This window comes from Amblyraja radiata, chromosome 19 (genome assembly GCF_010909765.2).
Source record: "Amblyraja radiata isolate CabotCenter1 chromosome 19, sAmbRad1.1.pri, whole genome shotgun sequence".
NCBI classification, from domain to species: Eukaryota; Metazoa; Chordata; class Chondrichthyes; order Rajiformes; family Rajidae; genus Amblyraja; species Amblyraja radiata.
The window spans coordinates 2,671,361-2,695,998 of record NC_045974.1 but is presented as its reverse complement, the minus strand read 5'-3'; the positions used below and the strand labels follow the sequence as shown (position 1 = coordinate 2,695,998).

General features: G+C 48.3%; 1 protein-coding gene across 1 annotated transcript in view; it reads left to right on the top strand.

The window, feature by feature from the left end:
• The window catches only part of LOC116984243 (sodium- and chloride-dependent GABA transporter 1-like), a 32,576-nt gene extending 10,320 nt beyond the window's left edge, over positions 1 to 22,256 (top strand). Inside the window, exons 6-15 of the mRNA XM_033038361.1 lie at positions 1,025 to 1,159; positions 3,452 to 3,555; positions 6,054 to 6,178; positions 8,353 to 8,465; positions 10,805 to 10,936; positions 11,844 to 11,946; positions 16,102 to 16,202; positions 17,229 to 17,396; positions 20,223 to 20,276; positions 22,098 to 22,256. Of these exons, the coding sequence (XP_032894252.1) occupies positions 1,025 to 1,159; positions 3,452 to 3,555; positions 6,054 to 6,178; positions 8,353 to 8,465; positions 10,805 to 10,936; positions 11,844 to 11,946; positions 16,102 to 16,202; positions 17,229 to 17,396; positions 20,223 to 20,276; positions 22,098 to 22,256 (1,194 nt within the window). The remainder of the gene's footprint in view (positions 1 to 1,024; positions 1,160 to 3,451; positions 3,556 to 6,053; positions 6,179 to 8,352; positions 8,466 to 10,804; positions 10,937 to 11,843; positions 11,947 to 16,101; positions 16,203 to 17,228; positions 17,397 to 20,222; positions 20,277 to 22,097) is intronic.
• The last annotated feature ends 2,382 nt before the right edge of the window (positions 22,257 to 24,638 follow it).

Below are 24,638 nucleotides of genomic sequence, written 5' to 3'. Positions count from 1 at the left end.
ATTGCTGGCGTGCTATCCAATTTTGTGGGGGATTTTTTTACACAGAGGGTGGTGGGTGTCTGGAACCCGAAGCCAGGGGTGGTGGTGGTGGCAGATTGTAGATGGATATGCAGGGAATCGAGGGATATGGATCACGTGCGGACTTGGCTTCATGTTCGGCACAGACATTGTGGGCTGAAGGGCCTGTTCCTGTACTGCACTGGTCTGCATTATATGTTATAAATTAGTTGGTTATAAATATATGAATTACATTATTTACAAATTAATGTAATCAAGCCAATCACATGCACAACAAAGAAAGTGAAGGGAAATATTCTCTAATTCCCTTACAGAATCTTTTGACATAATTGAGCTCATTAAATGGTATTCTGGTCGTAGAAATGCACATTTTTTTCCTGCCTCTCCAAACAGAAATGTTTTCAGTTTATTTTTACCGGTACAGCATGGAAACAGGCCCTTCGGCCCACCGAGTCCATGCCGGCCACCGATCACCCTTTCACATGAGTTCTATGTTATCCTATTTTCTCATCTGCTCCCCACACACTGGGGGGGGGGGGGGAGTTTACAGAGGGACGATTAACGTACAAACTCGCACGTGGTTGCGATGTGGGAGGAAACCGGAGCACCCAGAGGAAACCCACACGGTCCGGTCACAGGGGGAGAATGTGCAAACTCCACGCACACAGACAGCGCCCGAGGTCAGGATTGAACCTGGGTCCCTGGCGCTGTGAGGCGGCGGCTCTACCCGCTGCGCCACTCTGCAGGAACTTGTTGCCTCCATTTATTTTCTGCACTAATCTTGACCACGTGCAGGAGATTAAACCAGGGGCCGGCAACCCATGGCCCCCGGGCCGAATGCGGCCCATAACCCGAAATCATCCGTCCCGCAGGCAGATTTTTTCCCCCCTGTAATCATCACTGACGTGAATGCAAGACAGGGCCAAATATCCCCCTACAGATTCCCCCATTCCAAATATCCCCCATTCCACTTCACCGTTCTTCCTCTCTGCCTTCCTGCCACCAGGTTGTGTACTTCTCCGCCACCTACCCCTACGTCATGATGTTCATTTTGTTCTTCCGTGGAGTCACCCTCCCTGGGGCGAGGGAAGGCATCTTGTTCTACCTCACTCCCAACTTCAGCAAGCTCTCCAGCTCTCAGGTGAGTAAGCCGTGGGTCTTCAACCTGAATGAATGAATGAATGAATGAATGAATGAATGAATGAATGAATGAATGAATGAATGAATGAATGAATGACAAGGACTTTAAGACCTTTGCCTTCCATTACAGTGAGGAGGTGCCTGGTAGACTCACTGTGGTGGATGTTAAATCTGTGTTCATTGTGTGTTTTGTTATTTTATTCTACGTTAGCCAATAGACAATAGACAATAGACAATCGGTGCAGGAGTAGGCCATTTGGCCCTTCGAGCCAGCACCGCCATTCATGTGTTCATGGCTGATCATCCCCAATCAGTACCCCGTTCCTGCCTTCTCCCCATATCCCCTGATTCTGCTATTTAATAAGTGCCCTATCTAGCTCTCTCTTGAAAGAGAGACTTGTTATGACTGCAAGGCACGAAATTCCGTTCAGGCTGAAAGGTCTGAATGACAATAAAGGATACTTTGACTTTATGAATGAACAAGTTTATTGGCCAAGTATTCACATACAAGGAATTTGCCTTGGTGCTCCGCCCGCAAGTGACAACAACGACATATATTGACAGTTAGGAATGAGGCATTAAACATTAAACATTAATAATAAAACATTATTGATTAAGCATGTGATTAAACAACCTAACCGCGATCCTGGTGAAAAATGCCAACGTCAATGACTCCCCACTGACCATCGACACGTGGCCTGCAGAGAGGCAGAAGGCCGCAAGTTCACAAGTTATAGGAGTAGAATTAGGCCATTCGGCCCGTCGAGTCCACTCCGCCATTCAATCATGGCTGATCTCTGCCTCCTAATCCCATTCTCCTGCCTTCTCCCCATAGCCATAGACAACAACCATTAATAGACAATCGACAATAGACAATAGCCATTAACACCCGTTCAAATCAAGAATATGTCCATCTCTGCCTTAAAAATATCCACTGACTTGGCCTCCACAGCCCTCTGTGGCAAATAATTCCACAGATTAACTACCCTCTGACTAAAGAACTTCCTCCTCACCACCAAAAGAGCACCCTTTAATTCTGAGGCTGTGTCCTCTGGTCCTAGACTCTCCCACCAGTGGAAACATCCTCTCCACATCCACTCCATCTATGCCTTTCATTATTCTGCAAATTTCAATGAGGTCCCCCCCCTCAACCTTCTAAACTCCAGCGAGTACAGGCCCAGTGTCGTCAAACGCTCATCATATGTTAACCCACTCATTCCTGGGATCATTCTTGTAAACCTCCTCTATACCCTCTCCAGAGCCAACACATCCTTCCTCAGATACGGGGCCCACATTTGCTCACGGTACACCAAATGCGGCCTGACCTGCACCTCACATGTCCAGGTAAATCCTCCACTGGACCCAGCTTGTTACATATGGAACAGAGGCACTTAGACAATAGACAATAGACAATAGATGGCTTTTATGAATTTCTCCTATTCAATACAAAGTCACACTTTCTTTAGTCAGAGGGTGGTGAATCTGTGGAATTATTTGTCACAGAAGGCTGTGGAGGCCAAGTCAGTGGATGTTTTTAAGGCAGAGATAGATAGATTCTTGATCAGTACGGGTGTCAGAGGTTATGGGGAGAAGGCAGGAGAATGGGGTTAGGAGAGAGAGATAGATCAGCCATGACTGAATGGCAGAGTAGACTTGATGGGCCGAATGGCCAAATTCTACTCCTATTCCAATACATGTTCAAATACAACTTGCCCATACTGACCAACACTATCTACATCCCATCTACACGAGTCCCATTTGTCCATGGATGGCCCCTGGTCCTCTAAACCTTTCCTATCCATGTACCTATCCAAGTGTCTTACAGAGTCGAAAAAAAATGAATGCCTTATCGAGCCGAGACAAAGGAACTGGTTCACAACAAGGACACAAAGTGCAGTCGTAACCACAGAACATCAACCACCCATTCACACGATCCCAACACTAATCTAATCCAATGTTATTCTCAATACTCCCCAGATTCAGTTATTCGCCTACACACTAGAGGCAATTTACAGAGAGCCAATTAACATACAAGCCTGATGTGGTAGAAAACCAGAGCACCCGGAGGAAACCCACGCAGTCACAGGGAGAACGTGCAAACTCCACACAGAGAGCACCCAGGGTCAGGAATGAGTCTGGGTCTTTGGTGCCATGAGGCGACAACTCTACCGCTGCGCCACCGTGCCGTTCATTTTTTAGATTGTATGATTTTTAGACGTTTTGTGGTCGGTGTTTGCTTTGATGAACCCTCGTTTATAAATCTCCGCTGATGGATGGCTGTTCCTCTGGGCAGGTCTGGCTTGATGCGGCGACACAGATATTCTTCTCCTACGGGCTTGGTCTGGGATCGCTCATCGCTCTGGGCAGTTACAATCATTTCCACAACAACATTTACAGGTAAATCACTTTGCTGAAATAAAGCCAGTCGGAATAAGGTCTCAAGGTTAATTCCCGGGATGGTGGGACTGCCATATGCTGAGAGAATGGAGCGGCTGGGCTTGTACACTCTGGAGTTTAGATGGTTGAGAGGGGATCTTATTGAAACATATAAGATTATTCAGGGTTTGGACACGCTAGAGTCAGGAAACATGTTCCCGATGTTGGGAGAGTCCAAAACCAGGGGCCACACACAGTTTAAGAATAAGGGGTCGGCCATTTAGAACGGAGACGAGGAAACACTTTTTCACACAGAGAGTTGCGAGTCTGTGGAATTCTCTGCCTCAGAGGGCGGTGGAGGCCGGTTCTCAGGATACTTTTAAGAGAGAGCTAGATGGGGCTCTTAAAGATAGCGGAGTCAGGGGATATGGGAAGAAGGCAGGAACGGGGTACTGATTGGGGATGATCAGCCATGATCACATTGAATGGCGGTGCTGGCTCGAAGGGCCGAATGGCCTACTCCTGCACCTATTGTCTGTTGAATGACCTGCCGTTTACAACTCACACTTCCATTGCCTGCTGGTGTTCTTCCACCTCACGAAAACTGTGGATAGGCACAAAATGCTGGAGTAACTCAGCGGGACAGGCAGCATCCCTGGAGAGAAGGAATGGGTGACGTTTCGGGTCAAGAACTGAAGAACATCACCCATTCCTTCAAGCAGAGATAGAATGTCGTCGGAGACAGTAAGACTGGTCGGAGAACTGGGAAGGGGGAGAGGATGGAGAGAGAGGGAAAGCAAGGGCTATCTGTAGTTAGAGAAGTCAATGTTCATACCGCTGGGGTGTAAACTACCCAAGCGAAATATGAGGCGCTGTTCCTTAAATTTGCACTGGGCCTCACTCTGACAATGGGTGAGGCCCAGGATAGAAAGGTCAGTGTGGGGATGGGAGGGGGAGTTAAAGGGTTTAGCAACCGGGAGATCTGGTAGGTTTGGGCAGACTGAGCGGAGAGGTGTTGAGTCTAAATAAACCCAGGCGGAGGCAACAATGACTTTGGTTTTTGCTCGGGTAGCTGAATCGTGTTTATATAATGAATCAGTGGTTGTGACACCAGGTGCAGTTCACTCCTGTGTTCTCTCTGATCTCACTTATTGCCACAAAACATTTTGCAACCACTGGTGTGAGCTTCATACACATGTACTCAAGTGGAGGTTAACACCAGGGCCAAATATCTCCTGCAGACTCGAGCTCAAAGGAAGAAATGTGGACTTGTATTTCAACAGCGCCTTGAACATATTTGCAAAGTGTTGCTGCCTTTGGTGGCAAAGACCACAGACCCCTGACCCGAGACCCCTGACCCGAGACCCCTGACCCGAGACCCGAGATCCTTGACCCTTGACCCTGGAGCCGCGACCCTAGACCCTTTAAATCTTCGACCGCCGGCCTGCGGCCTACTCCAACTTAAAGCCGCGGTCTCCGGTGGGGAAGAGCCGCCTCTGGACTTACCTGGGCTTGTACCTTGTCCTTTTACCATCTGGACGCCCGCAGCAACGGCTGCGGAGGGTTGAGGTCCCGACCACGGGGGAAAATGGAGGAGGACTGGCCAAGTTGTGTGCCTTCCACCACAGTGATGAATGCTGTGGTGGATGTTTGTGTTAAATTTTTATTGTGTTTTTGTGTGTGTTCTTTATAATTGTACCGCTGCTGACATATTCATTTTACTTGCATTTATGTGCAATGTGACAAAGAAACCGTATTGTATTGTATTGTATTGAACCCTAGACCACAGACCACACACTATGGATCATAGACCATAGAACATGGAACACAGAATATAGCACGGTTTTAAGGTGAGAGGGACAAAGTTTAAAGGAGACTAAGTGGGGCCCATTGGGTCCCAGTCACACGGGAAGCCTGGTCCACCAACGCAACCCATTCCCCAACGCAATATTCCACTTCCCCCATCGCAACCCTGTGCGGGGCAAGTTTTTTTTCCACACAGAAGGCGGTGGGTGCCTGGAACGCGCTGCCAGGGGTGGTGGTGGAGGCAGACACAACAGTGGCGTTGAAGAGGCTTTTGGATTGTGACATGGACATGCAGGAAATGGAGGCATGTGGATTGTGTGCAGGAGAATAAGAGCTGGTCTAGGCATCACGTTCAGCACAGACATTGTGGGCCGAAGGGCCTGTTCCAGTCCTGTACTCTTCTATGCTCCACGCTCTGTATTCTAAGACACTTTGATGCTTCTACTGGCTAGAAGACAATCAAAAACACTGCCAGTGAAGAGTCCTCCTACATATTCACTGGAACACATGGCCTATCATTCAGAGCAAGGGGGAGAGTCGCAATGGAAATGAACAGAAAGGAGGGCTTTTGTGAAGATCCAAACTTTGTTTTCAGAATTAACAAATAGCTAAAGACTATCTGTCCTATTAGCCACAGGGGGAGGCGAGATTAGATTAATTGCATTTGGGATGTCTGTAAATGGATTGCATGTCTGTGTGCTTCCCCTCTCCAGAGATTGCCTCATTGTGTGCAGCATCAATTCCTGCACCAGCATATTTGCTGGCATTGTCATCTTCTCCGTCATTGGCTTCATGTCCCACATCACCAACAAACCCATCAGTGAACTGGCATCGTCAGGTAAGGACAGAGGCGATTCTACTCCATGGTCTGTAGCCTCCTTGTGCTCTGGTATTTTATTTAATTCACATGTTTAACAAATAATGTTTTATTATTAATGTTTAACGTTTTATGTGTCATTCCTAACTGTCGCTGTATGTCATGTTGTCACTTGCGGGCGGAGCACCAAGGCAAATTCCTTGTATGTGAATACATGGCCAATAAACTATTCATGCATTATTGCTGCTCGAGTGGAGGCCTCGCCATTTTGAACAATTCTGAAATTAACGTTTACAATTTGGCGATGGGAACTCAGGAACTCTTGTGTACTGCAGCAGTGTAATCCATTACCATACACAGCGTAGAAACAAGCCCTTCAGCCCAACTCGCCCACACCGCCCAACATGTCCCAACTACACTAGTCATAGAGTGATACAGTGTGGAAACAGGCCCTTTGGCCCAACTTGCCCACACCGACCAACATGTCCCAACTACACTATGGGCCAACCTGCCTGCGTTTGGCCCATATCCCTCTCAACCTGTCCTATCCATGCACCTGCCTGTCGGAAAGAACTGCAGATGCTGGTTTAAATCGAAGGTAGACACAAAATGCTGGAGTAACTCAGCGGGACGGGCAGCATCTCTGGAGAGATCTGAAGAAGGGTCTCGACCCGAAACGTCGCCCATTCCTTCTCTCCAGAGAAGCTGCCTGTCCCGCTGAGTTACTCCAGCATTTTGTGTCTACCTATCCGTGTACCTATATAAATGTTTGTTAAACGTTGTGATAGTCCCAGCCTCAACGGCCTCCTCTGGCAGCTTGTTCCATACACCCACCGCCCTTCACACAAAGATGTCACCCCTCCAGTTCCTATTAAATCTTTCCTCTCTCATCTTCAACCTGTGTCTCGCACTTAGGTACGATCGTGTGTGTGTCTAGTAAGATCTTTACTGAACTAAATGAAGAATTCCACTGCATCTATTTACATCTGGCACTAAAGCGCGACCACTCCATGTACTAGAAGAGGCAGATTTCATACATATAAAAGAGGAAGCATAAAGCTGGACTTTGATTAAACATTTAGGTTTATTAATGACCCGTGTACTGACGAACAGCAAAAAGTGTTTTGTTTTTGTTGCATGCTATCTAACCAGATCAGATAATGCTATACATAAATACAATCAAGTCAATACAGGTGCTGTCTGTGTGGAGTTTTCACGTTCTCCCTGTGACCGCGTGGGGTTTCTCCAGGTGCTCCCGTTTCCTCCCACGCTCATAAGACGTGTGGGTTTTGTAGGTTAATCGGCCCCTCTGTAAATTGCCCCCAGTGTGTAGGGAGTAGATGAGAAAGTGGGATAGAATAGAACTAGGTGATCGATGGTCGGCGTGGACTCGGTGGGCCGAAGGGCCTGTTTCTGTGCTGCATCTTGCAATTCAATTGATCGATAGATCTAGACGGAGGCAGTTCACATTATAGTAGAATTAGGCCATTCGGCCCATCGAGTCCACTCTGCCATTCAATCATGGCTGATCTCTGCCTCCTAATCCCATTTTCCTGCCTTCTCCCCATAACCCTTGACACCCGTTCTAATCAATAATTTGTCTACCTCTGCCTTAAAAATATCCACCGACTTGGCCTCCACAGCCCTCTGTGGCAATGAGTTCCACAGATTAACTACCCTCTGACTAAAGAAGTTCCTCCTCACCTCCTTTCTAAAAGAACGTCCTTTAATTCTGAGGCTGTGACCTCTGGTCCTAGACCCACCCACCAGTGGAAACATCCTCTCCACATCCACTCTGTCTATGCCTTTCATTATTCTGTAAGTTTCAAGGGGTCAAGGGGTTTAAGAACAAGGGGTAGGCCATTTAGAACTGAGATGAGGAAAAACGTTTTCACCCAGAGAGTTGTGAATCTGTGGAATTCTCTGCCACAGAAGGCAGTGGAGGCCAATTCACTGGATGTATTCAAGAGAGAGTTAGATTTAGCTCTTAGGGCTAACGGAATCAAAGGATATGGGGAGAAGGCAGGAACGGGGTACTGATTGGGGATGATCAGCCATGATCACATTGAATGGCGGTACTGGCTCGAAGGGCCGAATGGCCTACTCCTGCACCTATTGTCTATTGTCTATTGCTGATGTTTGTGTGCTCCTGTGGCACTGGGGAAGGTGTAACGGTCTTGTGGTTCCCTGTACAGGACCTGGCCTGGCGTTTCTTGTGTACCCCCAGGCAGTGACTCAACTATACCCAGCATCACTCTGGGCCATTCTCTTCTTCTCCATGCTACTGATGCTTGGCCTTGACTCGCAGGTCAGTACTGAAGGAACCTGAATGAACTTCTGGCAGTCGCTCCGCAGGCATCGAAGGTGCAAGAGAATGCGCCAAATTTTACATTCAAATTCTAAAATAATAAGGGCCGAACAGTCCAAGGAAGGGTCTCGACCCAAAACGTCACCTATCCACGTCCTCCACAGATGCTGCCTGACCCGCTGAGTTACTCCAGCACTCTGTGAAATGTCACCTATCCACATTCTCCACAGATGCTGCCTGACCCGTTGAGTTACTCCAGCACTCTGTGAAACGTCACCTATCCATGTTCTCCACAGATGCTGCCTGACCCGCTGAGTTACTCCAGCACTCTGTGAAACGTCACCTATCCACGTTCTCCACAGATGCTGCCTGACCCGCTGAGTTACTCCAGCACTCTGTGAAACGTCACCTATCCACGTTCTCCACAGATGCTGCCTGACCCACTGAATTATGAGAGCACTTGGTGTCCTTTGTCGAAACAATGAACTGCAGATGCTGGTTTACACAAAAGAACACAGAGTGCTGGAGTAACTCAGCGGGTCAGGCAGCATCTCTGGAGGACGTGGAGAGGTGACGTTTCGGTTGAGGAACCTTTCTTAGCATGACCCGCAGAGTTACTCCAGCATCTTGTGTCACTTTGTGTCCAGGGGTGGCACGGTGGCGCAGCGGTAGAGTTGCTGCCTTACAGCGCTTGCAGCACCAGAGACCTGGGTTCCATCCCGACTACGGGCGCTGTCTGTGCGGAGTTTGTACGCTCTCCCCGTGGCCTGCGTGGGTTTCCTCCGAGATCTTCGGTTTCCTCCCACACTCCAAAGACGTACAGGTTTGTAGATTAATTAGCCTCGGTATATAAAATGTAAATTGTGCCCAGGATAGTGTAGGATAGTGTTGATGTGCGGGGATCGCTGGTCGGTGCGGACTTGGTGGGCCGAAGGGCCTGTTTCCGCACTGTATCTCTAAACTAAACTAAGCTAAGTTGATGGGAGTGTTGTTCAGAAGCCTGGATACTGAGAGGAAAGAGCTGTTCCTGAGTTGGGTGGTGCATGCTTTGAAACACCTGTACCTCCAGCACTGTGTGTCTATACCCTGTATAGACTGGTGATTGAACCCTTACTCTGCTAATTCCCTTTGAATTCCTGTATTTAATGTTCAAATAAATAGACAATTCCTAATCCAAGAATCCCACAAAAATAATGATCAGGGTCATCCTGAATCAAGTGCGGTTATCCCCATTTATATTCTTCTCGGAAACGCAAGGAACTGCAGGTGCTGGAATCTTGAGCAAAACCCAAAGTGCTGGAGTAACTCAGTGGGTCAGGCAGCATCTGTGGAGGGAACGGACAGACGATGTTTTGGGTGGGGGTCCTTCTTCAGATTGTGTATTGGGGGGGGGGAGAGGGGGAAAGCTGGGAAAGAGAGGTGGGCGGTTGGAAGGGACAAAGCCTGGCAAGCGATAGATGGACACAAAATGGTGGAGAAACTCAGCGGGTGAGGCAGCATCTATGGGGAGAAGGAATGGGCGACGTTTCGGCTCTCGACCCGAAAAGTCGCCAATTCCTTCTCCCCATAGATGCTGCCTCACCCGCTGAGTTTCTCCAGCATTTTGTGTCCATCTTCGATTTTACCAGCATCTGCAGTTCTTTCTTAAACAAGTGATAGAGGTGAGGAGGGGGTTGGTTGGCAGATGGGTGGAGCAAGTGACAAAGGCTGGAGGTGAAAAGGAGACAAAATGGTGTCAGGTACGGGCACAAGCAAAGATCCTACAGCGAGCAAGATAGTCCACTCGACGAAAAAGACGTAGTACGGTCATGGGCAGATTCGTGGGTCATTTTCGGCCCCATTTCCGTAACCGGCTTCAGTCTCCGCACCAAAGATCCCGTAGCGGAGCAAAGATACTAGTGCGGAGACGGAAGTCGGTTATAGAAACATCCTCGTAAAAATAAAAGTTATTTGGGAAAATTTTTCTCATTTTCAGAATTTTAATTTATTAACACAAACTGTTCCCCCGCAACGTTGATTACACTGCGAGTCGGGTCGGGTCGGGTCCGGTTACTGAAATGAATGAAAAAAAGGCCCACGTTCCGCTCCGTTGCGTACTACACGTCAGCCCATTGCATTTAGCAGGAGTGGTCTATCTTGCTCCGCTATAGGATCTTTGGGCACAAGGGGAGTGAAATGTAAAGCCGGAGGGAGGGGTGTGGGTGGAAGGGGAGGGGGTGGGAGTGTGTGTGTGTGCTGGGGTGGGGAGTGGGGCGGGAAAGAGAGAACGCAGGAACGGGGGGGGAGTGTTACCTGAAGTTGGAGAATACTGAAGTTAATCCAAGGCCTCTGGTCTTTAGTTCTGTACGGTGGAAGGCTTTGTTACCGCTCTCATGGACGAATACCCGCGAAGTTTGCGTCGACACAAAAAGAAGTTCATCGGGTCGGTGTGCTTCATCTCGTACCTTGCCGGGTTGTGCATGGTCACTCAGGTATGTGTGACATCATCTCCTCCCACCTGCCTCATTCATGTCATGCTTTGCAGACCCTAGACTGGATGTGGATCGCCCAACACCTCCGCTCATAGAAACATAGAATATAGGTGCAGGAGGAGGCCATTCGGCCCTTCGAGCCAGCACCGCCATTCATTGTGATCATGGCTGATCGTCCCCTATCAATAACCCGTGCCTGCCTTCTCCACATATCCCTTGACTCCACTAGCCCCTAGAGCTCTATCTAACTCTCTCTTAAATCCATCCAGTGACTTGGCCTCCACTGCCCTCTGTGGCAGGGAATACCATAAATTCACAACCCTCTGGGTGAAAAAGTTTTTTCTCACCTCAGTCTTAAATGACCTCCCCTTTATTCTAAGACTGTGGCCCCTGGTTCTGGACTCGCCCAACATTGGGAACATTTTTCCTGCATCTAGCTTGTCCAGTCCTTTTATAATTTTATATGTTTCTATAAGATCCTACCGCTCGGTCCGCATTAACCAACCTGATCTCCCGGTGGCTCAGCTCTTCGACTCCCCCTCCCATTCGTAATCCGACCTCTCTGTCCCTCCTCTCCTCCAGCCTCTCTGTAGTCAGTCTGAATAAGGGTCCCAACCTGAAACGCCACTTGTATAGATGAAGTATGGTATCATGGCCAATGAAGTCAGGTCGGGTCTGGAGAAGGTCCCAACCCGAAACATCTCCATATACGCTGCCCAACCCGCAGAGTTACTCCAGCACTTTGTGCCTTTCTTTGGTAAGCCAGCATCTGCACTTCCTTGTCATTATACGCCCTGAGCCCCAAGTTGATTGACAAATAACAAGGTGAGAGGACAATTTCTAACGTGTGTTGGTAGCTTTGTGCACCTTGTATTGTTGACGTCTGTGTGTGTGTTTGTGAACACAGGGCGGTCTGTATATCTTCAAGTTGTTCGACTACTACTCAGCCAGTGGCATGACTCTCCTCTTCCTGGTTTTCTGCGAGACCATCGCAATATCTTGGTTTTATGGTGAGTGCCGGATTTTATATTACCTGCTTCTCCTTTAACCAAGAACAAAAACGTGTGGCGCGGTGGAGCGGCGGTAGAGTTGCAGCCTCTCAGCACCAGAAACCCGGGTTTAATCATGACCACGGGTGCTGTCTGTGTGGAGTTTGCACGTTCTCCCTGTGGACCTCGTGTGTTTTCTCCGGGTGCTCCGGTTTCCACCCACATCCCAATGACGTGCGGAGACGAGGAAACACTTTCTCACACAGAGAGTTGTGAGTCTGTGGAATTCTCTGCCTCAGAGGGCGGTGGAGGCCGGTTCTCTGGATACTTTCAAGAGAGAGCTAGATAGGTCTCTTAACGATAGCGGAGTCAGGGGATATGGGGAGAAGGCAGGAACGGGGCACTGATTGGGGATGATCAGCCATGATCACATTGAATGGCGGTGCCGGCTTAAAGGGCCGAATGGCCTACTCCTGCACCTATTGTCTGTTGTCTATTGTTTGTAGGTTAATTGGCCCTCTGCAAATTGTCCCCTCGTGTGTAGGGAGTAGATGAGAAAGTGGGATAACACAGAACTAGTGTGAATGGGCGATCGATGGTCAGCATGGACTCGGTGGGCCGAAGGGCCTGTTTCCATGTATGTTTCATACTGTTTGTAGTAGGTGGAACAAAGCTGGAAGAGAGGTGGGACGGGACAAAGTTTGGCAAGTGATAGGTGGATACAGGGAAGGGGGGGTTGATAGGCAGATGGTTGGACAAGGATAAAAAAGAAACAAAAAGTGGGAGATGAGTGAAGGCTGGAAGAGGCGTGAAATGTGAAGCCAGAGGATGGAATGGAGGTGGAGGGGGGGAGGGGGAGGGAACAATGGAGGTGAGCAACCAGGTGGGGCACAGGGAGAGGGAAAAAAGGTCATGTGATTGGAACAGTATTAGGCCATTCATAGAAACATAGACAATAGGTGCAGGAGTAGGCCATTCGGCCCTTCCAGCCTGCACCGCCATTCAATATGATCATGGCTGATCATCCAACTCAGTATCCTGTACCTTCTCTCCATACGCCCTGATCCCTTTAGCCACAAGGGCCACATCTAACTCCCTCTTAAATATAGCCAATCAACTGGCCTCAACTACCTTCTGTGGCAGAGAATTCCACAGATTCACCACTCTCTGTGTGAAAAATAAAATTCTCATCTCGGTCCTAAAAGATTTTCCCCTTATCCTTAAACTGTGACCCCTTGTTCTGGACTTCCCCAACATCGGGAACAATCTTCCTGCATCTGGCCTGTCCAACCCCTTAAGAATTTTGTATTCGGCCCATCAAGTCTACTCCGCCATTCAATCATGGCTGATCTACCTCTCCCTCCTACCCCCATGCTCCTGCCTTCTCCCCACGCCCCCTGACAAAAGGTGGAGACATGGGGTTTTGGATCACCATGGTAGTTGCAATGGCTGCAACACTTTGTCAATTACATCAGAAGTGGTCGAAGGTAGACACAAAATGCTGGAGTAACTCAGCGGGACAGGCAGCATCTCTGGAGAGAAGGAATGTGTGACTCTTCAGGTCGAGACCGTTCTTCAGTCTAGACCTGAAACATCACATCAGTCAGAAGAACGTCACTGATTCCTTCTCTCCAGAGACGCTGCCTGTCCCGCTGAGTTACTCCAGCATTGTGTGTCTATCTTCGGTTTAAACCGGCATCTGCAGTTCCTTCATACACACCTCAGAGGTGGCTCCCGTTTGGCAGCTAGAAGCAGGAATCGACCTTTTTTGTGGAACTTGGCTTCTGCTGAGCAAACTGGAGGAACAAAGAGGTGAAGTGAGAGAGCAGGCAGCCCGTTCCCCTCAGCTTCCCATCGCTGAAGTCATGGATTACACAACGCGGTTACAACAGCGGGGAACTGCAGCTCAGAGTCACGCACATTTGGCCACTCTCTGCCCACCGTTTATTAAACTGCTTGTGGAGGAGGTGGGAGAGAGGGCTGGCGAGAATATTGAGAATATGGCGTACAGTTTTGGGCTCCTAATCTGAGGAAAGACATTCTTGCCATAGAGGGAGTACAGAGAAGGTTCGCCAAACTGATTCATGTGAAGACAGCACTTTCATATGAAGAAAGACTGGATAGACTCGGCTTGTACTCGCTAGAATTTAGAAGATTGAGGGGGGATCTTATAGAAACGTACAAAATTCTGAAGGGGTTGGACAGGCTAGATGCAGGAAGATTGTTCCCGATGTTGGGGAAGTCCAGAACAAGGGGTCACAGTTTAAGGATAAGGGGGAAGTCTTTTAGGTCCGAGATGAGAATTTATTTTTTCCACACAGAGAGTGGTGAATCTGTGGAATTCTCTGCCATAGAAGGTAGTTGAGGCCAGTTCATTGGCTATATTTAAGAGGGAGTTAGATGTGGCCCTTGTGGCTAAAGGGATCAGGGGGTATGGAGAGAAGGCAGGTACAGGATACTGAGTTGGATGATCAGCCATGATCATATTGAATGGCGGTGCAGGCTCGTAGGGCCGAATGGCTTACTCCTGCACCTATTTTCTATGTTTCTATGATCATGTCTAGGAAGGAACTGCAGATGCTGGCTTAAACCAAAGACAGACACAAAGTGCTGGAGTAACTCAGCGGGTCAGGCAGCATGTCTGGAGAGAAGGAATGGGTGACGTTTCGGGTCGAGACCCTTCTTCAGGCTGACGTCGGGGGGGGTGGGGGGGGGGAGGGAGATACATAGATAAGGAAGTGTAAGGTGTGAAGGCAGGGTAAAGGGAATGGAGATCAAGGAAAATGCAGAATAGATCATTGTTAACTGGGAGAAGGTAACAACAAATCAAACAGAGATAAAATGTAGTTGGAGACAGTAAGACTGGTTGGAGAACTGGGAAGGGGGGAGGGGATGGAGAGAGAGGGAAAGCAAGGGCTATCTGAAGTTAGAGAGGTCAATGTTCATACCGCTGGGGTGTAAACTACCCAATATGAGGTGCTGTTCCCCCAATTTGCGCTGGGCCTCACTCTGACAGTGGAGGAGGCCCAGGACAGAAAGGTCAGTGTGGGAATGGGAGGGGGAGTTGAAGTGAGAATATCATGCCCTGGTTCTCCAGTAATGGAGTTCACTGTGAATGTAACGTTGCGATTTCTGCCGTTGTGCAGTAGAAATGCAGACTGGAGCTGTACTGACATGAACCATTGGAAGGGAATGGAAGGATTATGGTTTGTGGCCTCATGTGTGTTCTTGAAACTGATGCTAAACGCTCATCCTTGCTTGCACTAGTTGAAACCCACTACAGCAAATACATTATGCCTTCCATTCTATTGGCCTTAATACAATTGCACATTACTGGAGCAGTAAGACATACAGTATTATACACCAAAAAAATATCAAGTTGGCAATTCCATGCATAATAAAGTATAATTCAATGAACTGCAGACAGAAGTTCAGGAGTGGATAACCCTGTCTGCGCTGAGATATCTTTTAGAGGCCATTGTGACTGGGAATTGAATAATGCAGGTCATTAAGTTTGTGGGAAACATAAGGCCATAAGTGATAGGAGCAGAATTAGGCCATTCGGCCCATCAGGTCTACATCACCATTCAATCGTGGCTGATCTATCTTTCCCTCCCATCCCCTCCCATCCCCATTCTCCTGCCATCTCCCCATAACCACTAACCCACAAAGGGTGGTGGGTGTATGGAACAAGCTGCCACAACAGGTAGTTGAGACAGGGAATATCCCAACGTTTAAGAAGCAGTTAGACAGGTACATGGATAGGACAGGTTTGGAGGGATATGGACCAAACGCGGGCTGGTGGGACTAGGCTAGCTGGGACATTGTTGGCGGGTGTGGGCAAGTTGGGCTGAAGGGCCTGTTTCCACACTGTATCACTCTATAACACATACTAATCAAGAATCTATCGATCACTGCCTTCAAAATATCCATTGACTTGGCCTCCACAGCCTTCCGTGGCAAAGAATTCCACATGATAGAAAAAGTAGCGACACTGATAATTGCAGTTGCAGGAAACTTGAGCAAAATACAAGTGCTGGCCATGATTGAATGGCAGAGTATACTTGATGGGCCGAATGGCCTAATTCTGCACTTATGACCTTGTGATCCACGTAAATGGTGATTGGAACACGCCAGGTAAGATTATAAATAATATTTTTCTGATTTTGTTTGCAGGAGTTAACAAGTTTTATAAAAACATTGAGGAGATGATTGGGTACAAACCGTGCATTTGGTGGAAGCTTTGTTGGGTATATTTTACACCCATTATAGTTCTGGTAAGACTAAGACCTCCTTAATATTGTTAAAACATTCTCAAAGGGGCATTAACCATATAACAACCATATAACAATGACAGCACGGAAACAGGCCATCTCGGCCCTTCTAGTCTGTGCCGAACACTTACTCTCACCTAGTCCCATCTACCTGCACTCAGACCATAACCCTCCATTCCTTTCCCGTCCATATAACTATCCAATTTATTTTTCAATGATAAAATCGAACCTGCCTCCACCACTTCCACTGGAAGCTCATTCCACACGGCTACCACTCTCTGAGTAAAGAGGTTCCCCCTCATGTTACCCCTAAACTTCTGTCCCTTAATTCTGAAGTCATGTGTTCTTGTTTGAATCTTCCCTATTCTCAAAGGGAAAAGCTTATCCACGTCAACTCTGTCTATCCCTCTCATCATTTTAAAGACCTCTATCAAGTCCCCCCTTAACCTTCTGCGCTCCAAAGAATAAAGCCCTAGCTTGGTCAACCTTTCTCTGTAACTTAGTTGCTGAAACCGAGGCAACATTCTAGTAAATCTCCTCTGTACTCTCTCTATTTTGTTGACATCCTTCCTATAATTAGGCGTCCAAAATTGTACACCATACTCCAGAATTGGCCTCGCCAATGCCTTGTACAATTTTAACATTACATCCCAGGGCAATGAATGGCAAAGGTGCTTTGAAGTGACATTTTGCTCTTCGGAGTGATGTCATTACACCTTTTATGAATGAAGGAATGAAAGCTTACTATCACCTGTGACAAGTCACAGTGAGATTCTTTGTTTCGAATACACAAGGTATGTAAAGGGGGGCCACATAAAGGGCGCCAACAGTTACAAATTGTTCAACTTAGTCCCCAATGGTCCCCCTTCTCGTGAAGGTTTGTTTGACCGTACCTGCACTTGGGTCAACGAGAGTTGTTTTTTAAATGTGCTATAGAAATAAAAGTGACTTGACTAGACTCAGTGTAGATACCTGAACATTGTATGTGATGTGTTTATCTCCTCACACACCTTTCTCTCTGCTTTACAGGGAGTATTCCTCTTCAGCGCCGTGGAGATGTCACCTTTGACCCTTGGCAACTATGTCTACCCCAAATGGGGTCAGGGTATTGGCTGGTTTTTGGCCCTCTCCTCCATGGTCTTCATCCCAGGATACATGGTCTACTTGTTCCTCACCACCAAGGGAACTCTGGTGCAGGTACGGACCTTCACAAGACCAAACCTCATCGTGGCAGAATTAGGCCATTCAGCCCATCGTGTCTGCCCCCTCCCCCTCCAATTCCATCATGGCTGGCCTATCCCCCTTTCCATCTTACTCTCCTGCCTTCATACTTTAGAGATGTGGTGATGAAACGGGCCCTTCGGCCCACCGAGTGCCTGCCGACCAGCGATACCAACACTATCCGACACACTTTTACAAATTTAACAGTTTTTACTGAAGCCATTTGTCCTACAAACCCACTAATCTTTGGAGTGTGGGGGGAAACCGGAGCAACCGGAGAAAACGCACACGGTCGCGGGGAGAACATGCAAACTCCACACACGCAGCACCGAACGAACCCAGGTCTCTGGCACGGTGAGGCAGCAACTCTACCACTGTGCCACCGTGTCACCTTCTTTGATGCCCTTACTAATCAAGAGCCCATCGATCTCCACTCTAAAAATACCCAAGGACTTGGCCTCCAACATTCGGCCCATCGAGTCTACTCCGCCATTCGATCATGGCTGATCTATCTCTCCCTCCTAACCCCATTCTCCTGCCTTCTCCCCGTGACCCCTGGCACCCGCACTAATCAAGATTCCGTCAATCTCTGCCTTAAAAATACCCACTGACTTGGCCTCCACAGCCTTCCGCGGCAACGAATTCCACAGATTCACCACCCTCTGACTAAAGAAATTCATCCTCATCTCCATTCTAAAGGTACGTCCTTTTATTCTGAGGCCGTGCCCTCTGGTCCTAGACTCTCCCACTAGTGGAAACTTCCTCTCCTCATCCACTCTGTCCAGGACATCTGTAATACACACCAACACTACCTCCAATTATCAAGTTAACTTTATCAATGAAAATCCAGGTTAGCTGCTAATTCATTCATAAACATTGAATACATTTAATTGCCTTAATCTTTCTGAATCCCATCACCAGTGTACATTAAGTGTTGGGAATGTGAAGAGGTTACACTGACAGTCACATTATTATTCCGATTATTAAAGGAACCCAACTCATTGACATAGAAACATAGAAACACAGAACATAAGTGCAGGAGGAGGCCATTCGGCCCTTCGAGCCAGCACCGCCATTCAATGTGACCATGGCCGATCATCCACAATCAGTGCCCCGTTCCTGCTTTCCCCCCATATCCCTTGAATCCATTACACCTTTATCTAATGGGCCTGTCCCACTTGGCAATTGTTTTAGGCGACTGCCAGCCACTGTCATTGTGGTAGCAGGTTGCCGAATAACCGGCGACAACCTACAACAGCACGTACACCTGGAGAAGTCAAGCTACGCTCATCGGCGTCAAACCCACTGTCACCGGAAAATTCTCAACATGTTAAAAATTTAGCGGCGAGCAGAAAGACGCTACGGCTTTTTGCGCGACGGAGGAGACGACTCCCGGCAAACACCAGCGAACATGTGGCGACAAACTAGTCGCCTGTAGTTGCCTAAAATATTGCCTAAGTGGGACAGGCCCATTACTCTCTCTTGAAAACATCCAGTGAATCGGCCTCCATTGCCTTCTGTGGCAGCGAATTCCACAGATTCACAACTCTCTGGGTGAAGAAGTATCTGAACTGGTTCACTCGATCACTCTGTGCATTTATTTGGGCTGGAAACAAAGGTGGTGTACTGTGGCAAACGCTCTACCCTGCGCATATGTGTTATTGCGTTAAGGGCCTGTCCCACTGTACGAGGTAATTCAAGAGTTCTCCCGAGTTTTCCCCTGATACGAACTCGGAGAATGTCCGTAGCGGGTCCGTAGGAGTTCGTGGATGTCCCGTAGGTAACGGTAGGTACTCGGGAAATCCGGTAAACCTGTGACGTTTTTTCAAGACTGTGAAAAATGTCCACCAGTAAAAAAATTACTCGTGATGAAAAAAATGGTTACTTTTTACTCGTATGAGACAGACATCCACGAACTCCTACAGACCCGCTACGGACATTCTCCGAGTTACCCCGAATCAGGAGTAAACTCGGGAGAACTTGTGAATTACCTCGTACAGTGGGACAGGCCCTTCAGCGTGGAAAGGGAATGGGAATCTCACTGATGCCTGGCTGAAATGTCAAAGGTAGACAAGAATGCTGGAGAAACTCAGTGGGCGAGGCAGCATCTATGGAGAGAAGGTCGAGACCCTTCTTCAGACTGATGTCAGGGGAGGGGGTGGGACAAAGTCTCTCCATAGATGCTGCCTCACCCGCTGAGTTTCTCCAGTATTTTTGTCTACCTTCGATTTTTCCAGCACCTGCAGTTCCTACTTAAACAACTGGTTAAAATGTCAGGAACTTTGGTTTCATTTCACTAACTTGATATAAAAACCATGCTTTATTTCTCTGTTATATTCCCTGGCTTAGTGTCAGTCTTGTTTTACCAGACAATGGGTTAAATGTACATTATAATCAGTGGCTTATTTTCTTAACATCATCTCTTTCTCTCTCTCTCCCCCCTCTCTTTCTCTCCCCATCACTCTCTCCTTCCCTGCCTTTCTCCTTTCTTTCTCTCCCATCTCTCTCTCAATCTCTCTCACTCCCCACTGCCTGCTACCTCTCTCCCTTCTCCCTCTTTCTTTTTCTCTCCCTCCCTCCCTCCCTCCCTCCCTCCCTCCCTCCCTCCCTCCCTCTCTACATCTCTCCCTCCCTCCCTCTACATCTCTCCCTCTCTCCCATTCCTGCCTTTCCCCTTCCCTCTCATCTTTCCCACCCTCCCTCCCTCCTTCCCTCCCTCTCCCTCCCTCTCCCTCCCTCTCTCCCCCTCTCTCTCCCCCTCTCTCCCTCTCTCCCTCCCTCTCTCTCCCTCGTGACATGCAGCGGCTGCAGCTGATGATCCAGCCCAGCCAAGAGGCGACGAAACACAACAATGGCGTTCCGTCCGCCCACTCCCTCTGCCCGGGAGTTGCTGACGACAAGGTTTAGAAGATGCTCCTGTGTGAAGCCTTGTACCTCCTTGTTTCCTGTTGCTGCTGCCAACTTGCCCAGTGTTGCAACCTGTGAGGTAGTTTAGTTCGTATTTCTCACGGCAATGATTGTTCATAAATTCATAAGAGTTAGGAGCAGAATTAGGCCATTTTTTTTAGTTTAGAGATACAGCACCGAAAAAGTCCCTTCGGCCCACCGAGTCCCCACTGACCAGTGATCCCCGCACATTAACACACTAGGAATAATTTTGACGTTTGTATACCATGTCAATACCAACCTGTACGTCTTTGGAGCGTGGAATTTTTTTTCCAAACTCTGGCATTTGTCCAACCATCTGACGATCAATAACCCTCACCTGTATCCACCTATCACTCGCCAGACCTTGTCAGGACCCTACCTCTCTTCCTGCTTTCTCCACCCCCCCCCCCCACTACAATCGGGACCCGACCTGAAACGTCACCTATCCATGTTCTCCACAGATGCTGCCTGACCCGCTGAGTTACTCCAGCACTCTGTGAAACGTCACCTATCCATGTTCTCCACAGATGCTGCCTGACCCGCTGAGTTACTCCAGCACTCTGTGAAACGTCACCTATCCATGTTCTCCACAGATGCTGCCTGACCCGCTGAGTTATGGTGCAGCAGCATCTGTGGAGCTAAGGAAATAGGCAACGTTTCGGGCCGAAACCCTTCTGGAAATAGGCAACGTTTCGGGCCGAAACCCTTCCGGGTTTCGGCCCGAAACTTTGCCTATTTCCTTAGATCCATAGATGCTGCTGCACCCGCTGAGTTACTCCAGCACTCTGTGAAACGTCACCTATCCATGTTCTCCACACATGCTGCCTGACCCGCTGAGTTACTCCAGCACTCTGTGTCTTTTTAACCCCCGAAATGGCAAGTGGCTTTTTTATGTAACCCATCCACGTACTTTACTGTAGATTATTTCCTGAGATCTCCCAATGATCTATAAGGTGTCTCGTGGGCCCTGCACAATGGCGGCCCCATGATCGAGTCTGGATTAGTTGCTGTTTGAGTGTAGTTTCGAGATACAGCGTGGAAACAGGCCCTTCGGCCCACCGAGTCCGTGCGAACAGTGATCCCCACACATTAAGGCTATCCTACACACACTAGGGACAATTTACATTTATACCAAGCCAACTATCTTACAAACCTGTACGTCTTTGGAGTGTGGGAGGAAACCGGAGCACCCGGAGAAAACCCACGCAGATCACGGGGAGAAGGTGCAAACACCGTACAGACAGCACCCGTAGTCGGGATCGAACCCGGGGCTCTGGCGCTGTGAGGCAGCAACTCTACCGCTGCGCCACCGTGCCGCCCCAAGACGTGTATGGATTAGTTGCTTGTTTTGTGTAGGAAGGAACTGCAGACGCTGGTTTAAACCGAAGATAGACACTGAAGCTGGCGTAACTCAGCGGGACAGGCAGCATCAACGGAGAGAAGGAATGGGTGACGCCTCGACCCAAAACGTCACCCATTCCTTCCATCCAGAGATGCTGCCTGTCCCGCTGAGTTACTCCAGCTTTTTGTGCCTATCTTTAGTCGCTTTTTTAAAAATCTGAATTTTAAAAAATGTAAACAGATGGTAAATAAAAATCTATGTGAACCAAGGCCACTTCAGATTAAGGGCGATGTTTTCTTGCTGTGCAAGTCTTTTGGAAGCTGCAGTGCGATGCAAGGCTTTGAAAGATTAGTAGCTGGGGAGACATGATTTCCTCTCCAGCATAACAAGCATTTTTCCAGTTAAAGGATCAAGTGAACCAAAATAATTCTGGAAATGATGAAATTGTGCAAGAAGCTGGAGGAGTGGAGAAGAACAACAGCGCTGGAATTTTAATGACATTTCCGACAAGAGCCAAACACTGCACTTACCAAAGAGGAGATCAAAAAGGCTTTAAAACGTACTAAAAGGCCTGTCCCACCTCTGGGATTTTTTTTCAGTGACTTGTTTGCACCCATCATCAAAGACCCTACAGCGAGCAAGATAGTCCACTCGACGAAAAAGACGTAGTACGGTCATGGGCAGATTCACGGGTCATTTTCGGCCCCATTTCCGTAACCGGCTTCCGTCTCCGCACCAAAGATCCCGTAGCGGAGCAAAGATACTAGCGCGGAGACGGAAGCCGGTTACGGAAACATCCTCGTAAAAATAAGAGTTATTTGGTAAAAATCTTCTCCTCATTTTCAGAATTATAATTTATTAACACAAACTGTTCCCCCGCAACGTTGATTACACTGCGAGTCGGGTCGGGTCGGGTCGGGTCCAATCCTGCCTGACCCGCTGAGTTACTCCGGCCCTTTGTGTCTCTCGATGAGCTACTGAGTTCCTCTCGCATCTTGTGTTTTGCTCACGGTATAGGTTGGGAGGTCAATAGACAATAGGTGCAGGAGTAGGCCATTCAGCCCTTCGAGCCAGCACCGCCATTCAATGTGATCATGGCTGATCATCCCCAATCAGTACCCCGTTCCTGCCTTCTCCCCATATCCCCTGACTCCGCTATTTTTAAGAGCCCTATCTAGCTCTCTCTTGAAAGCATCCAGAGAACCAGCCTCCACCGGCAGAGAATTCCACAGACTCACCACTCTCTGTGAGAAAAAGTGTTTCCTCGTTTCCGTTCTAAATGGCTTCCTCCTTATTCTTAAACTTGGCTGCTGTGAATTGCCCCTGGATGAGGGGGAGTTGGCAGACATGGAGGGGGAGGGACAATAGAACTAGATGGGGGAGAATGCTGGGAAAGGGAGGTGGGGGAGGAGGGGATAAAGCTCGGCGAGTGATAGGTGGAAAAATGCGAGGGGAACTTGATGTACAGGTGGGTGGACAAAGGCTGGAGATGAGAAGTAGACAAAATGGTGGCAGGCAAGGAGAGATGAGGAGTGCAATGTGAAGCTAGGGAAGGGATGTGGCCATTTTGTGTCTATCTTTGATATAAACCAGCGAAGAATAAGGGTCTGAAGAAGGGTCTCGGCCCGAAACGTTGCCTATTTCCTTCGCTCCATAAATGCTGCTGCACCCGTTGAGTTTCTCCAGCATTTTTGTCTACCTTTTTGTTATATTGGGTGAGTTTAGTTTAGTGATACAACATGGAAACAGGCCATTCGGCCCATTGAGTCTGCACAGACCAGTGACCACCCGGTCACATGCTTTGGGGGCGACAGGGGCAAAATTTAATGGAGATTATTATTTTTACACAGTGGGTGCCTGGAACGCGTTGCCAGGGGTGGTGGTGGAGGCAGATACGATAGTGGTGTTTAAGAGGCTTTTAGATTGGCACATGGACATGCAGGGAATGTAGATCAGGTGCAGGCAGATATGAGATATGATTTGAGTATAGGAGCAGGGATGTTCTACTGCAGTTGTACAGGGTCTTGGTGAGACCGCACCTGGAGTATTGCGTACAGTTTTGGTCTCCTAATCTGAGGAAGGACATTCTTGCCATAGAGGGAGTACAGAGAAGGTTCACCAGACTGATTCCTGGGATGTCAGGACTTTCATATGAAGAAAGACTGGATAGACTCGGCTTGTACTCGCTAGAATTTAGAAGATTGAGGGGGGATCTTATAGAAACTTACAAAATTCTTAAGGGGTTGGACAGGCTAGATGCAGGAAGATTGTTCCCGATGTTGGGGAAGTCCAGAACAAGGGGTCACAGTTTAAGGATAAGGGGGAAATCTTTTAGGACCGAGATAAGGAAAACATTTTTCACACAGAGAGTGGTGAATCTCTGGAATTCTCTGCCACAGAAGGTAGTTGAGGCCAGTTCATTGGCTATATTTAAGAGGGAGTTGGATGTGGCCCTTGTGGCTAAAGGGATCAGGGGGTATGGAGAGAAGGCAGGTACAGGATACTGAGTTGGATGATCAGCCATGATCATATTGAATGGTGGTGCAGGCTCGAAGGGCCGAATGGCCTACTCCTGCACCTATTTTCTATGTTTCTATCTTAGTTTAGTTTAGAGATACAGCACGGAAACAGGCCCTTCGGCCCACCGACTCCACGCCGACCAGCGATCCCTGCACATTAACACTATAGCCCAAAACTCACATTTCTCACAAGTAACCAATCAACACTTCATGTTGGCAAGACCACCAGCAAAATTAAGGTCCAGTCTCACCCCGGTCACTCCCTCTTCTCCCCTCTCCCTTCAGACAAGAGGAACAGAAGTGTGAAAACGCACACCTCCAGATTCAGGGACACTGTTTCATCCCAGCTGCTATCAGGCAACTGAACCACCCCGTCACAAAGATAGACACAAAATGCTGGAGTAACTCAGCAGGACAAGCAACATCTCT